The sequence below is a fragment of the Cherax quadricarinatus genome, chromosome 10, assembly GCF_038502225.1.
Source record: "Cherax quadricarinatus isolate ZL_2023a chromosome 10, ASM3850222v1, whole genome shotgun sequence".
NCBI classification, from domain to species: Eukaryota; Metazoa; Arthropoda; class Malacostraca; order Decapoda; family Parastacidae; genus Cherax; species Cherax quadricarinatus.
In genome coordinates, this window is record NC_091301.1 from 26,912,949 (window position 1) to 26,929,729 (window position 16,781).

At 40.6% G+C, this 16,781-nt stretch overlaps 1 protein-coding gene across 6 annotated transcripts in view; it reads left to right on the forward strand.

Annotated features, from left to right (window-relative positions):
- LOC128688003 (transcriptional repressor CTCF) overlaps positions 1 to 16,781 on the forward strand; it is a 250,016-nt gene that overhangs the window by 115,238 nt on the left and 117,997 nt on the right. For 5 of the 6 annotated variants that reach the window (XM_070083728.1, XM_070083727.1, XM_070083729.1 and 2 more), the window contains exon 8: positions 12,398 to 12,684. In XM_070083728.1, coding sequence (XP_069939829.1) covers positions 12,398 to 12,684 — 287 coding nt within the window. Of the gene's footprint in view, positions 1 to 12,397; positions 12,686 to 16,781 lie in introns of all 6 variants that reach the window. The other variant, XM_070083730.1, reaches the window with a different exon arrangement.

The following is a 16,781-nucleotide window of genomic DNA, read 5'->3' on the forward strand; positions in this document are numbered from 1 at the left end:
GGTACACAAATTTTCAAGAATCTCGTTGCAGAATTCACCTCCATTATCTGTTACTGAGGACTTAGGGGTGGTATGCCTGCAGATAATGCGTTCTTTAAACGCTTTAGCTACTGTCTCGGCAGTCTTATCTGCAATAGGAACTAACTCACAATATCTGGTGAAATGGTCTACCATAACACACAGATGTTTGTTTACTAATTGGTACACTCTTATGCTTGGAGTACCCAACTCGGCTGTTTGATACAGTAATTCTTGACTCATGACAAAGTCATGAGTGCTGGTGGCTTCACAGTCAGAGTAAGATCTTCCTGGAGCAGGAATCAAATCACACCAGACCACAAGGAATCGGTTCTTTCTTTCTGGAGGAATGAACAAACTCGGTGGAGTGGATGACTCTCCCCTGTTGAAAAAAGTAACGCTATAACACGCAATATGAGCAAGGGAGAACGGATCTACTATCTCTCACTGCAAGCACAGAGGAAAAGAAATGAACACGGTCAGTAATACTGGTATTCAATCTGAGTCGCACATAGTGACACGAGGTATCAACTATAGAGAGATTACACTTACAAACGTTAACAACACATGAAGATTACTCGAGAAACAACTTTTTACAATGCACGGATTACTGTCAACGAGGATGGCATCACCATCTGGAACCCAAGAACAACAACAACACTCAAGTGAGTACACTAGCCACAGAAACGTCTTTCTGCAACGGCTTGCGACATCAGCAAGAGATGACATAACTCATTACAAGTAATGTTCTTCACAAAGCGTCCCCTGGAAGGAACGACTACTTGAACAAGTCGTCATCACATGGATAGTCTCAGCACCCAGGGTTGTCTAAGGTTCCTCTGAAACCCAAGGTAACTGTACACTATCCTGCGTGCACGATATTGTGGCTGGATTCCAGACAGGAGTGACAGTATTACTAGTGCCTGACCGCTCGGCTACGTTAATAAGTAATGAACGAATCTATAGGAGCTTAATCTGAACTTCACATTTTGCAGCACTTTAACAAATCTCAGATACAAGCTGTGAGAACCAACACATTGCTCAAGGGCTAGGTATTGTCTTTCAGTCAGTAAGAGAATATTGGTACTGTGGACTGATTCATATTGACTGACTGGCATGATACACTAAGTAAGCAAGCAAAAGTGACTGGGACATCTTCTCAGGGAACTTACTCAAGGACATAAAGGCAAGAAAAATAGAGAGAGTGACACAATAAGCTTAAATGGGAAGAAAATGCTTAACTATTCTGCATAAGTAAAGAAAAATTGACAAGTCACACTGTAAGCAAGGAAAACTCACATGAAAATAAAAAAAAAATCACTCAATTGGATAAGCAACACTTTGAAAATCAAGAGAAATTGTACTTTACTCAAATCAAATTTACTCAGATTTACTTTAAATTGAATTAATGGCACAGTGAGTTGTCTTTACTCTCAATTCAATAAAGAAATTCAACAAAAAAGGATAAATCAAACAAAAATGATAAAATAGAATCAATAAATCTTGTGCAAAATTAAAGCAAACTGGGAAAGCAATTCTATCAAAAAATAAAATAAAATGACTCACAAGAATAAAATATGCACAGAACAAGGAATGTGAAACTGAAATCACAGAATATTGCACTGAAATAAACTGTACCAATATTGCAAATAACAATTTCTAATCAAAAGTACTGCACAACTCAACAGTACATAAAGATTTCTGAAAGAAAAATTTTAATGGCAGCACAATATTTATGCGAGAATTATTGCAAAATGAGTCAATATTGCAATAATAAAAAATTGCACACAAGAAAATGCAGTTTCAAAACTATAAAAGAAAATTATCAAGGAATGAACTGATTGAACACTTTAACTCTTAATTGCAGCTTAAGCAAACACTGGACAAGCAAACGAATGATTTACTTTAAAAGAAGGCAAAAATTGCACTAAGAGTGAATTTGTTCAGTGAAATATTAAAAATAATAAAGGCAAAAATGCAAAACAAAGAAAGGTTAACACTCAGAGTGATGCAGGAACAAAACACATCAATATATGCACAATACTATGAGAATTTTCTTGCAATGAGACTTGGGGTGTGAAAAATTGGAAAATAATTGTCTTGCTTCAACAAAATAATGGCACTATTGTCTGTGGAGATAAGACAAATTAGACACTGGCTAAATAAAAAGAATTAACACAAGAATGTTCAACACATAGAAAAAATGGCAAATGAATGAAAACAAAAACAGCAAGAATAAACAAATACTGGGAGAAGAAAAAAAATAACTGAGACAACACTGAGTTGTGATGCAGAATATAAGGTAACAAGTTACTGAATTACTTCACTACATAAATTACTAGACAAGGAACACAATACTGCGAACACACGATAATTGTGAAGTGTAAACACAAGGTTATACTGCTTATATATTGCACACAACAAGGAAAAACATTAAAGTACTTACTTCAAGTATATAAAAAAAATGAACACAACACAACAGACATAAAATAAAGCTCGAAAATTAACACTGAAGAAAGAGAAAAAAAAAAATATTTCGAACAGGATATTATGAGCATTGATCAAGAGTCGCTGAAAAGAAATCTCACTTAGGAATCACTGCAAAATTATCTCAACACTCGCAAATGTCTCTATAAAATACGATCACTGTAGCGACGGTGGTGGAGAATGAGAGCAGTATATGAGGTAGGTAAGGTTGGTTTGTAGCTGGCGCAGCACTCCATTGCTCTCAAACACGTTGAATTTGCACTTAAATCGACGATAGACTCACACAGGAGGCTTTTACGTAGGCGCACAGGGTCGAAGGAACACTTGTCTCTTGACCCCCTATGTGGTCTGTAAAATATGGTGCTAGAACCCGTGATATGGGTAAAAATTACAGTGGTAGTGATGGTGTGAGGCAGCGAGGTGAGACACCACATGGGCCTATGGAATGAACGGCGTAAGCCACTCTGGGGACATCCGCACTATGCACGAAAATATTCTAAGCTGGGCTGGCTTAAAAACCCACAAAATACCATAACACCACTGGGATTGTAAAACACTCAAAACAGCTTGAACTGGAAGCACAAAGTGATGGAGAAAACTGTACCCACGTTGCTTCCTGGAGTACTGGGTTAAGTAACCTGGGTTAGTTGCTGGCTGGCTTGGCTTAACCCTTCACACATACTGGCTTGAGAACTTGTAACGATGAGCACAGCAGGGGTGGAAAGCTGGCTTAGCAGGCAAAGCTGGAATGGTGTAGAGCTGGGCTGGACTCCCCCCCAGCAGGGGTGGAAAGCTGGCTTAGCAGGCAAAGCTGGAATGGTGTAGAGCTGGGCTGGACTCCCCCCCCCTCCACAGACTGGCTTGGTGGCTTGGCTTACTTTGCAAACCCGGGTCAACCCCTCGGAAGTAATGCAATAAGCAAATAAAACTAATACACAGAGACTGACCAGTAAGTAGGAAGCAATAGGCTGGTGAATGCTTGCTTGGGGTAGCTGGCTTGGGATGTTGAGTGTCACCCGTCTCGAGAGGCCTAAATGTCACAAAATGGCGACCTGCACAGTAGAAATTTATCTCCAGAAATTGCTGTAATCGTCAGAATTACAGGCCCTCTGCTGGCACCATTTGTAGTGGGGGTTCATAGGAGATATGAAGGTTGGAGATAAACACACTTGTTGGATGGTAACACTATATTGCAGAGTGTGAGAAGGGAGAGCCCAAACTGCCTGTCCTGTTGCCTGCTTGGATAACTGGGAACTGAGGAGGATCCCAGGCACAAAGGGCTCACAACAGCGTCACGTGACGTCACACAAACTAGTCACTAGGCCTAGCAAAGGGGTTGTGTATGTAAAACATATGGATGGTACTAACTATGATACTCAGATAAGCTATATAACACATGTAGGGGATCAGCAAACTATGCTGACAATACAACCATAAATACCATACGAATATATGTCGTAAAGTCAGTGTTTTAACCCTTAAACGGTTCAAATAGATTGACGTTCAAATCCGTAGTGCTCCAAAAGTAGATCTGTTTTTTTACACATTTTCAAATATAACCAAAAAAAAAAAAGTAGATAAAAGTTTTTTTTACACATTTTCCAATGTAAAAAAAAAAAAATGATGATGTACATTTTTTTACATACTTTCAAATGTTGAAAAAAATGTGAGGAATTTTTTTCCTCATTATGCTCTGCTTGCTGCAGGATTTTTTTATAGTGCACACACTGACCACTCAGACCCATTCTCTCATATGTAGGTCTACCAGCTTTCTCCCAGTAGATTTGAAGCCACTAGAATTTTGACGTAGTACTACGGCACCAACAGTGACAGGGTTAAAAATGCAGTGTGGGGCAGAAGTTTGTGGCTATAGTAGGGTGGTGCAGGAGGAAAGAGTAGTGATTGGTGGAATGATGAGGTAAAGGGTGCAGTAAAAGAGAAAAGAGGTCACATATGAGGTTATTACAAAGCAGAAGTGATATAAGAAAGGCAGAATACGTACAGTGGACCCCCGCATACCGCTGGCCTTACATAACGTTAAATCCGCATACCGCTACATTCTATCGCTAAGATTTTGCCTCGCATACCGCTAAAAAACCCGCTCAACGCTGTTCGTCCGAGACGCGTCTATGTGCGGCCTGAGCTACGCTCACATGTTCCGCCGGTGGCATTGTTTACCAGCCAGCCTCCTCGGTAACATCTAAGCATACAATCGGAACATTTCGTATTATTACAGTGTTTTTGGTGATTTTATCTGCAAAATAAGTGACCATGGGCCCCAAGAAAGCTTCTAGTGCCAACCCTACAGCAATAAGGGTGAGAATTACTATAGAGATGAAGAAAAAGATCATTGATAAGTATGAAAGTGGAGTGCGTGTCTCCGAGCTGGCCAGGTTGTATAATAAACCCCAATCAACCATTGCTACTATTGGTGGTACAGCTGCTGCTGCTGCTGTACCACCGTCAGCTGCTGCTGCTGCACTGTCAGCTGCTGCTGCTGCTGTACCACCGTCAGCTGCTGCTGCTGTTGTACCACCGTCAGCTGCTGCTGCTGCTGCTGTAGTACCGTCTGCTGCTGCTGTAGTACCGTCTGCTGCTGCTGTAGCATCGTCTGCTGCTGCTGTAGCATCATCTGCTGCTGCTGTAGCATCGTCTGCTGCTGCTGTAGCACTGTCAGCTGCTGCTGCTGCTGCTGTAGTACCGTCTGCTGCTGCTGTAGTACCGTCTGCTGCTGCTGTAGCATCGTCTGCTGCTGCTGTAGCATCATCTGCTGCTGCTGTAGCATCGTCTGCTGCTGCTGTAGCACTGTCAGCTGCTGCTGCTGCTGTACCACCATCAGCTGCTGCTGCTGCTGCTGCTGCACCACTGTCAGCTGCTGCTGCCGCTGCTGCTGTAGCACCGTCAGCTGCTGCTGCTGTTGTACCACCGTCAGCTGCTGCTGCTGCTGCTGTAGTACCGTCTGCTGCTGCTTTAGTACCGTCTGCTGCTGCTGTAGCATCGTCTGCTGCTGCTGTAGCATCGTCTGCTGCTGCTGTAGCATCGTCTGCTGCTGCTGTAGCATCGTCTGCTGCTGCTGTAGCACTGTCAGCTGCTGCTGCTGCTGCTGCTGCTGCTGTAGCACAGTTGTTGGTGTGGCTTATTGAGAATACCAAGAAACAATTAACCCCAGAGGATTTGCCACCCAGGATAACCCAAAAAAGTCAGTGTCATCGAAGACTGTCTAACTTATTTCCATTGGGGTCCTTAATCTTGTCTCCCAGGATGCAACCCACACCAGTCGACTAACACCCAGGTGAACAGGGAAAAATGCCTGGAACTAGTGCTCATATTGGTGAATTTAAAGCCAGCAAAGGTTGGTTTGAGAGATTTAAAAATCGTAGTGACATACACAGTGTGATAAGGCCTGTTCTGGAAGAAAATGCCAAACAGGACCTACAGTACTCAGGAGGAAAAGGTACTCCCAGGACACAGTGTCTCATCAGTCATTGCTGCATCTTCAATAAAGGTGTCATTTATTCTTCATTTAGTAGAGTAGTACATGCACAATATATATTGTGCAATATATTGTATATTGGGGTGGCATTGTACGTCCGAGATCGCTTGAACTGTTGCATAAAAACGGGTATTAAGTCTGAAGTAACACATACAGAGTCTGTTTGGATAGAATTTTCAGAGGGGCATGAAAAACTGATTTTAGGAGTGATATACCGTCCCCCTAACTTAGATAGGGACCAAGGGAAACTACTATGGGAGGAAATTGTTAAGGCCACAAGGCACGATAATGTAGTAATTCTAGGAGACTTTAACTTTAGTCATGTTGATTGGAATTTCTTGACTGGGAATTTAGAATCGTACGACTTCTTAGAAGTATTTCAGGATTGTTTTTTGAAGCAGTTTGTGACAGAACCTACAAGGGGAAATAACCTGCTTGACTTAGTTATGGCAAACAATGAATCCCTTGTTAATAATTTAGAAATTTCAGAGGAACTGGGTGCTAGCGACCACAAATCAATTACATTTAGCATTGAATGGAAGTACGATAGTAGCGATAACTCAGTAACAGTCCCAGATTTTCGCTTAGCAGATTACGATGGGCTTAAAGAACACTTATCATCTGTTGACTGGGGTAACGAAGAGAGCTATCAATATGACAGTTTTCTGAACACTATACATGCTGCTCAAAGAGCGTTTATCCCATATAAAGAAATTAGATCAAATAGAAATGACCCAAAATGGATGAATAATAGGCTCAAATATCTACTAGGGCATAAGAAAGGAATTTATAGGCGTATCAAAAGAGGTGAGGGTCATCTTATGAATCAGTATATTGACATTAAGAGGGACATTAAAAAGGGGATAAGAAAAGCTAAAAGGGACTATGAAATTAAAGTTGCTAGGGATTCTAAAACTAACCCAAAAAGTTTTTTCCAGGTCTATAGAACAAAAGTTAGAGATAAGATAGGTCCCCTTAAAAATAACTATGGGCACCTTACTGACAATGAGAATGAAATGTGCTTGATTTTAAATAATTATTTTCTCTCAGTTTTTACACAGGAAGACACTAACAATATTCCAGTAATTAATTTTTACAGTGGGCTAGAAGAAGATAAATTATGTAACATCACAGTCACTAGTGAGATGGTTGTGAGGCAGATAGACAGACTGAAGCAAAATAAGTCGCCGGGTCCTGATGAGGTTTTTTCAAGGGTTCTTAAGGAATGCAAAATGGAACTCTGTGAACCATTAACTAATATTTTTAATTTATCTCTTCAAACAGGTGTAGTGTCTGATATGTGGAAGATGGCTAATGTAACTCCTATTTTTAAAACAGGGGACAAGTCGTTACCGTCAAATTACCGCCCAATAAGCCTGACCTCAATTGTAGGCAAATTACTAGAGTCAATTATAGCTGAGATTATAAGAAGCCATCTCGATAAGCATAGCTTGATTAATGATACTCAGCATGGATTCACAAGAGGCCGGTCTTGTCTAACTAATTTATTAACTTTCTTCAGTAAAGCTTTTGAGGCTGTTGACCACAATAAAGAATTTGATATTATTTACTTAGATTTTAGTAAGGCTTTTGATAGAGTTCCGCACCATAGACTGTTAAAGAAAGTGGCAGCCCATGGCATTGGGGGAAAAGTGCTCTCGTGGATCGAGTCATGGCTCACTGACAGGAAGCAGAGAGTGTCCATAAATGGGGTTAAATCCGAGTGGGGATCTGTAACAAGTGGCGTTCCACAGGGATCAGTCTTGGGCCCGTTGTTGTTTATAATATATATCAATGATCTTGATGAGGGAATTACTAGTGATATGAGCAAATTCGCCGATGACACAAAGATAGGTAGGATAATTGATTCAAACGTAGATGTTAGGGAACTTCAGGAGGACTTAAACAAACTCTATTCTTGGTCAGAAAAGTGGCAGATGCAGTTCAATGTAGATAAGTGCAAGGTTCTGAAGCTTGGGAGTGCCCATAACCCTAGTACTTATAAATTAAATGATGTAGAACTTAGCCATACAGATTGCGAAAAGGACTTGGGGGTTATGGTGAGCAGCAACCTTAAACCAAGACAGCAATGCCTAAGCGTACGTAATAAGGCAAATAGATTACTGGGATTTATGTCAAGAAGTGTAAGCAACAGAAGTCCAGAGGTCATACTGCAGCTTTATACATCATTAGTAAGGCCTCACCTTGATTATGCAGCTCAGTTCTGGTCTCCGTATTACAAAATGGACATAAATTCGTTAGAAAACATTCAGCGTAGGATGACTAAATTAATACATAGCATCAGAAATCTTCCTTATGAAGAAAGATTGAAGACTCTTAAGTTACATTCACTTGTTAGACGAAGAATGAGGGGAGACCTGATCGAAGTGTATAAGTGGAAGATAGGTATTAATAAAGGGGATATTAATAAGGTCTTGAGGATGTCTCTCCAAGAGAGAACCCGCAGTAATGGATTTAAATTAGATAAGTTTAGATTTAGAAAGGACATAGGAAAGTATTGGTTTGGAAATAGGGTAGTTGATGAGTGGAACAGTCTACCTAGTTGGGTTATTGAGGCTAGGACTTTGGGTAGTTTCAAATCTAGGTTGGATAAGTACATGAGTGGGAAGGGTTGGATTTGAGTGGGACTTTCACATCAGAGCTTATTTCTTGGGTAGCATTGAAAATTGGGTTGGGTAAATGTTTTGTTAGTGGGATGAATTGTAAAGGACCTGCCTAGTATGGGCCAGCAGGCCTCCTGCAGTGTTCCTCCTTTCTTATGTTCTTATGTTCTTATTCTTTGTGTGTAGGAAAATGTATATTTCATGTGGTAAAAATTTTTTTTCATACTTTTGGGTGTCTTGCACGGATTAATTTGATTTCCATTATTTCTTATGGGAAAATTCATTCGCATAACGATAATTTCGCATAACAATGAGCTCTCTTGCATGGATTAATATCGCTATGTGGGGGTCCACTGTACATGGAGAGTAAAAGAAAGGTGAAAAGAGTGCAGAAGGAGAGCAAATGATAGTGGGTGAGGCACTCTCAACACATTTTGCTGAGAATAAGAAAAAATTTTGGAGTAAGATAAACAGGTTAAGAAAGCCTAGAGAACAAATGGATTTATTTTATTATTTTTTTTTATTATCACACTGGCCGATTCCCACCAAGGCAGGGTGGCCCGAAAAAGAAAAACTTTCACCATCATTCACTCCATCACTGTCTTGCCAGAAGGGTGCTTTACACTACAGTTTTTAAACTGCAACATTAACACCCTTCCTTCAGAGTGCAGGCACTGTACTTCCCATCTCCAGGACTCAAGTCCGGCCTGCCGGTTTCCCTGAACCCCTTCATAAATGTTACTTTGCTCACACTCCAACAGCACGTCAAGTATTAAAAACCATTTGTCTCCATTCACTCCTATCAAACACGCTCACGCACGCCTGCTGGAAGTCCAAGGCCCTCGCACACAAAACCTCCTTTACCCCCTCCCTCCAACCTTTCCTAGGCCGACCCCTACCCCGCCTTCCTTCCACTACAGACTGATACACTCTTGAAGTCATTCTGTTTCGCTCCATTCTCTCTACATGTCCGAACCACCTCAACAACCCTTCCTCAGCCCTCTGGACAACAGTTTTGGTAATTCCGAACCTCCTCCTAACTTCCAAACTACGAATTCTCTGCATTATATTCACACCACACATTGACCTCAGACATGACATCTCCACTGCCTCCAGCCTTTTCCTCGCTGCAGCATTCATCACCCATGCTTCACACCCATATAAGAGTGTTGGTAAAACTATACTCTCATACATTCCCCTCTTTGCCTCCAAGGACAAAGTTCTTTGTCTCCACAGACTCCTAAGTGCACCACTCACCCTTTTCCCCTCATCAATTCTATGATTCACCTCATCCTTCATAGACCCATCCGCTGACACATCCACTCCCAAATATTTGAATACATTCACCTCCTCCATACTCTCTCCCTCCAATCTGATATCCAATCTTTCATCACCTAATATTTTTGTTATCCTCATAACCTTACTCTTTCCTGTATTCACTTTTAATTTTCTTCTTTTGCACACCCTACCAAATTCATCCACCAATCTCTGCAACTTCTCTTCAGAATCTCCCAAGAGCACAGTGTCATCAGCAAAGAGCAACTGTGACAACTCCCACTTTATGTGTGATTCTTTATCTTTTAACTCCACGCCTCTTGTCAAGACCCTCGCATTTACTTCTCTTACAACCCCATCTATAAATATATTAAACAACCACGGTGACATCACACATCCTTGTCTAAGGCCTACTTTTACTGGGAAATAATTTCCCTCTTTCCTATGTACTCTAACTTGAGCCTCACTATCCTCGTAAAAACTCTTCACTGCTTTCAGTAACCTACCTCCTACACCATACACCTGCAACATCTGCCACATTGCCCCCCTATCCACCCTGTGATACACCTTTTCCAAATCCATAAATGCCACAAAGACCTCTTTAGCCTTATCTAAATACTGTTCACTTATATGTTTCACTGTAAACACCTGGTCCACACACCCTCTACCTTTCCTAAAGCCTCCTTGTTCATCTGCTATCCTATTCTCCGTCTTACTTTTAATTCTTTCAATGATAACTACCATACACTTTACCAGGTATACTCAACAAACTTATCCCCCTATAATTTTTGCACTCTCTTTTGTCCCCTTTGCCTTTATACAAAGGAACTATGCATGCTCTCTGCCAATCCCTAGGTACCTTACCTTCTTCCATACATTTATTAAATAATTGCACCAACCATTCCAAATCTATATCCCCACCTGCTTTTAACATTTCTATCTTTATCCCATCAATCCCGGCTGCCTTACCCCCTTTCATTTTACCTACTGCCTCACGAACTTCCCCCACACTCACAACTGGCTCTTCCTCACTCCTACAAGATGTTATTCCTCCTTGCCCTATACACGAAATCACAGCTTCCCTATCTTTATCAACATTTAACAATTCCTCGAAATATTCCCTCCATCTTCCCAATACCTCTAACTCTCCATTTAATAACTCTCCTCTCCTATTTTTAACTGACAAATCCATTTGTTCTCTAGGCTTTCTTAACTTGTTAATCTCACTCCAAAACTTTTTCTTATTTTCAACAAAATTTGTTGATAACATCTCACCCACTTTCGCATTTGCTCTCTTTTTGTATGTATATAAAAAGTTAAGAGAACATTCATGTATTGTTCAGGAAAGTACAATCTTTAGAATATTGGCACTGTCCATAGCTCAAAATTCAATCCAAGTATAATTTTCATTGAAAGTAATCTTGCTTTGCTATTTAACTCTTTTTTTGGTATTCTTATTCAATGCAGCAATAAGAGTAATAATGTAAGTAAATAGGGCCATTGTGCTCTTATTTATTCCGAAAAATTCTCTCTCCCCTCCCTTTCCCTCCTTACTCTGGATTTACTATTATACTGACATTCAAAGTAACACATTTTGAAACTGGGGAGGAGAAGAACTATTTATATACCATCCTATTTTTAATTCACAGCAAAAAAAATTTCTAAATCAGTATTCATAATTATGATATTTATTTGGATAATTTTAAATATCTTATATTTTTTTAATTTTTATTTGTTTTCCCAGAAAAATACCAAGTAAGAGAGTTTATGCTACCTGATTTATTCTTATTATTTTTTTTATTATCACACCGGCCGATTCCCACCAAGGCAGGGTGGCCCGAAAAAGAAAAACTTTCACCATCATTCACTCCATCACTGTCTTGCCAGAAGGGTGCTTTACACTACAGTTTTTAAACTGCAACATTAACACTTTTTTTTTTTTTTACCCTCAAAGGCCTTTTCCTGTTTAGGCAGGATGACCCAAAGATGGAAATACATTTACTATCATTCATTCACCTGCAGTCTTACCAGAAGTGTGCTGACATCACAATTCAGAACAGGCTCTCCAGAATAGCAATGTCCCAAGTTATTAATTATTATTACATTCTGACTGCAACATCCCCATCCTTCCTTCAGAGTGCATGTGCTGCCCTCCTACCTCCAGTACTCTAGTCCATCCAACCAGTTTCCTCTTGATTCCTCCATAAGCGTTATTGTGCTCACAGTCCAACAGCACGTCCATTAGAAGTCACTTGCTTCATTCATTGCTGTATAACACACACACAAGCCTGCTAGATGCTCAATACCCTAAAACTCCAAGCCTCCAGTTGTTCCAGGGACAGCTCCTACCCCTCCTGCTTTATGTAAACTCTATTCCTTGATGGAAATGTCAGTGAAGATAATGGATGGGGATTTATTTACTGTTCCTTATAAATTCTTTACTAGTACCAGGTATACTATGTTTTTCACTATCTTCAATATATTTTCTTTTATTTTTCAGGGGAACTTGTTCGGCACGTTCGTTATATTCACACTCATGAGAAGCCACACAAATGTCCTGACTGTGATTATGCCAGCGTAGAACTTAGCAAGTTAAAGCGTCACATGCGTTGTCATTCTGGAGAGAGACCATATCAGTGTCCGCACTGTACTTATGCCAGTCCTGACACATTCAAACTGAAGAGACACTTAAGAATTCACACAGGAGAAAAACCATATGAGTGTGAGATCTGTCATGCTCGTTTTACTCAGTCAAATTCTTTGAAGGCCCACAAGTTGATACATACAGGTAGGTAGATAAGACTTGAAAATGGATTGAATGATATATAATTTAGCACAGGACAATAATCCTTAAAAAACTTAATTTAAAATTTCAACTGTCGGTGCACAGTTGTTTTTAATATTTATTCCTATAATATTATTTAGGTAATAAAATATACTGTATGCTGATTTGTAAATACAGTGAACCCTCGGTTATCGGCCATAATCCGTTCCTGAAGCTCGGCCTAAAACCGAAATGGCCGAAAACCGAAACATTTCCCGTAAGAATTAATGTAATTACAATTAATCCTTTCCAGACAAAAATATTCACCAAAAATTTTTTTTTAACAATCAGATCAGTATTACATACCTTTATTGAAGACTAATGCTTGCTTCTGGAATGCCTGCTACATTTCCTGCATGCCTGCTACACTCATTGCATGCCTGTTACACTCCTTACATGCCTGCTACACTCCCTGCATGTGTGATACACTCCCTGCATGCCTGCTACACTCCCTGCATGTCTGCTACACTCCCTGCATGTCTGCTACACTCCCTGCATGTCTGCTACACTCCCTGCATGTCTGCTACACTCCCAACATGCCTGCTACACTACCTGCATGCCAGCTACACTCCCTGCATGCCTGTTACTCACTGCATGCCTGCTACACTTTCTGCATGTCTGCTACACTCCCTGCATGCTTGTTACACTCACTGCATGTCTGCTACACTTCCTGCATGCCTGCTACACTCCCTGCATGTCTGCTACACTCCCAGCATACCTGCTACATTCCCTGCATGCCTGCTACACTTTCTGCATGCCTACTACACTCTTTGCATGCCTGCTACACTTCACGCTTAAATTCCATGGTGTTTCTCACTTTCTTTACCACAGGAACTTTACTAGGAAATTTCTTTGGAGCCATGGTTACATATTTCGCGGTTGCACTGCAAAAAAACCACAAAAAACAATGGAAAACAAGCGAAATGTTTGGATGTATAAGCAGAAACTCCCTCATGCACTGAAAGACAGCCAAACTGATGCGCAAGCGGCCCCAGCTGGCGGATGGACGCATCCCAAACGGCCGATCACCGAATTAACAACTGATAACCGGGTGCTGAAAAACCGGCCGATCACCAAGTTGGCCAATAACAGAAGCTGCCGATAACGGGGGGGGGGGGGGGGTCCACTGTAGTGTGTTATTGAAGAAATGAAGCAGGAACTATCAGTTACTCATTTATTACCCATATTTAATGGGGTTGATAGAGGAGCCATGTAGCAGATGTTTCAAATACAGCCTCTCCTCACTTCACGACGGAGTTCCGTTCCTAAGACCACATTGGTAAATGAATTCGTTGCTAAGTGAGGAGCATACTATAATGGTAGTGAGTTTGTGTCGACCATCTTTGATATTGTTTTAATGCCACCTTTGCACCATTTATAACATTTTTAGTATACAGTGGTCCCTCAATTATCGTCCTTAATCCGTTCCTGGAAGTGGGACTATCATCGAAATAGATGATTTTCGAATAAATTTTCCCCATAAGAAATAATATAAATCCAATTAATTCGTTCCAGACACCCAGAAGTATCAACAACAATTTTTTTTTTTACCTAAAAGATAGATTTACATGCACAAAAGAATGAACATTCAACATGACAGTTACCTTTATTGAAGGCTGTTGTTGATGAATGGAAGACAGGGAGGAGGAGAGATGGAAGAGAGGTTATTGTTTGGAAGGGGAATCCCCCTCCATAAGGACTCTAGGCCACTTAAGGGGTCACTTCCCTAGCATAAATATAGATTTATATGCAGAAAAGAATGCCAAATAAATGTAAAGCACTAATAAAATGTATAAATGAACATTGGTAATATGGGTAGTTGATGAGTGGAACGGTCTGCCTAGTAGGGTGATTGAAGCTAAAACATTGGGTAGTTTCAAATTTAGGTTGGATAAATACATGAGTGAGAGGGGTTGGATTTGAGTCGGACTTGCACCTGAACTTATTGCTTGGGTAGCATTTATTCTGTTAGTGGGTTGGATTTGTGAAGGACCGGCCTAGTATGGGCCAACAGGCTTATTGCAGTGTTCCTCCTTTCTTATATTCTAAAAGCTATGGCTTGGGTAGTTTCAAATTTAGGTTGGATAAATACACGAGTGAAAGGGGTTGGATTTGAGTCGGACTTGCACCTGAGCTTATTGCTTGGGTAGCATTTGTTCTGTTAGTGGGTTGAATTTGTGAAGGACCGGCCTAATATGGGCCAGCAGGCCTACTGTAGTGTTCCTCCTTTCTTATGTTCTTATTGAAGACTTGTTTGTGTGAGGGAGGGATGGTAAGTTTATTGTTGGAGAATATGACACTAATATCAACTCTACAGCTTATTTATCTATCACAATTCAACTAATATGACATAATAAACAATATTAATAACATAGAAACATGGAATATACTCTGAATGAATAAAGTAAGTCATTACGTATGTCACGAGAGGTGTTGTGTTGTGTTGTTGAGTATATAAGGGCCACTGAGAGTAAGCCGTGAAGCAGCAGCTGAGGCGGCAGTGTTTTCTGTAGCCCTACATAACTCCAACAACATTGGAGGAGTTGGTAGAGTTGCTGAATCACTAAAGAAGGCACCCTCTACCACCATCACTACTACCTTCTACCACCATCACTACTACCTTCTACCACCATCACTACTACCTTCTACCACCATCACTACTACCTTCTACCACCATCACTACCACCCTCTACCACCATCAACCACTATCACAACTGCTTCCACTACCACCACCACCACTTTTGTATTTTTCTCCAAACTTTTTCATAAATTATATGTGTTTCTCACATTCTTTACCAAAGGGCTGGCACTAGAAGCTTTCTTTGGAGCCATGGTAGCTTATTTAGCACTTCCAAGCACTAAAATCAATGGAATATTATGAAATATTTCGTAGGAGCAAGTTAGGGGACCGTCACTCACTGGTAAACAATGGCATACTGGTTGGGAAGGCAGGCCCCGGCGGCTCAGAGCGTGAGTACACATCCCAGACGCAGGACGATTAGTGAGTTAATGGACCATTTGCGAGCCAGTGTTTAGACGAAATAATGGGACTATTTCCAAAATGGACGCCTTTCAGGCCGGACGATTATTAGGGACCACTGTATTTTTAAATGTTTATACAGTAATGTATAGCCTCTCCTCACTTAACGACGGGGTTCCATTCCTAAGAGTAGTTCAGTAAGCAAATTGATCATTAAGCGAGGAGCACACTATACTGGTAGTGGGTTTGTGTCGGCCATCTTCAGACATTTTTTAATGTCACGTTTGCACCATTTATAACATTTCTAGTATATTTTTAAATGTTTATACAGTAGTGTATTGTATACTGTAATAAACAGAATAGAGGAAATTAGCTCTAATATACATAGGTTTACGTACTGGTTGGAGAGCTGGTCGTAAGTCCGAGCGTCGGTAAACGAGTACGTCACTAAGTGGGGAGAGGCTTTACTGTATATTGTAATAAACAGGATAGAGAAAATCAGTTCTAATATACATTATTTGTATGCATACTGGTCAGAGAGCCTGTCGTAAGTCCGAGCTGTCGGTAAATGAGTATGTCGCTAAGTTAGGAGAGGCTATACATGGAATAGGAAGTAGACTACTAAAATTGGGCAAGAGTTTTGATGTGGATCGTGTGGCTCTTTTAAGTTAAAGTATGCAGGAGGGGTTTGGGATATTGGCAGTTTGGAGGGATATGTTGTGTATCTTTATATGTGTATGCTTCTAAACTGTTGTATTCTGAGCACCTCTGCGAAAACAGTGATAATGTGTGAGTGTGGTGAAAGTGTTGAATGATGATGAAAGTATTTTCTTTTTGGGGATTTTCTTTCTTTTTTGGGTCACCCTGCCTCGGTGGGAGACGGCCGACTTGTTGAAAAAAAAAAAAAAAAAAATCAGGGAAACCGGTTATTTTTATATAGCTGGACTTGAGTCCTGGAAATGGGAAGTACAATGCCTGCACTCTAAAGGAGGGGTTTCCAGATATTAGCAGTTTGGAGGGATATGTTGTGTATCTTTATATGTATATGCTTCTAAGCTGTTGTGTTCTGAGCACCTCTGC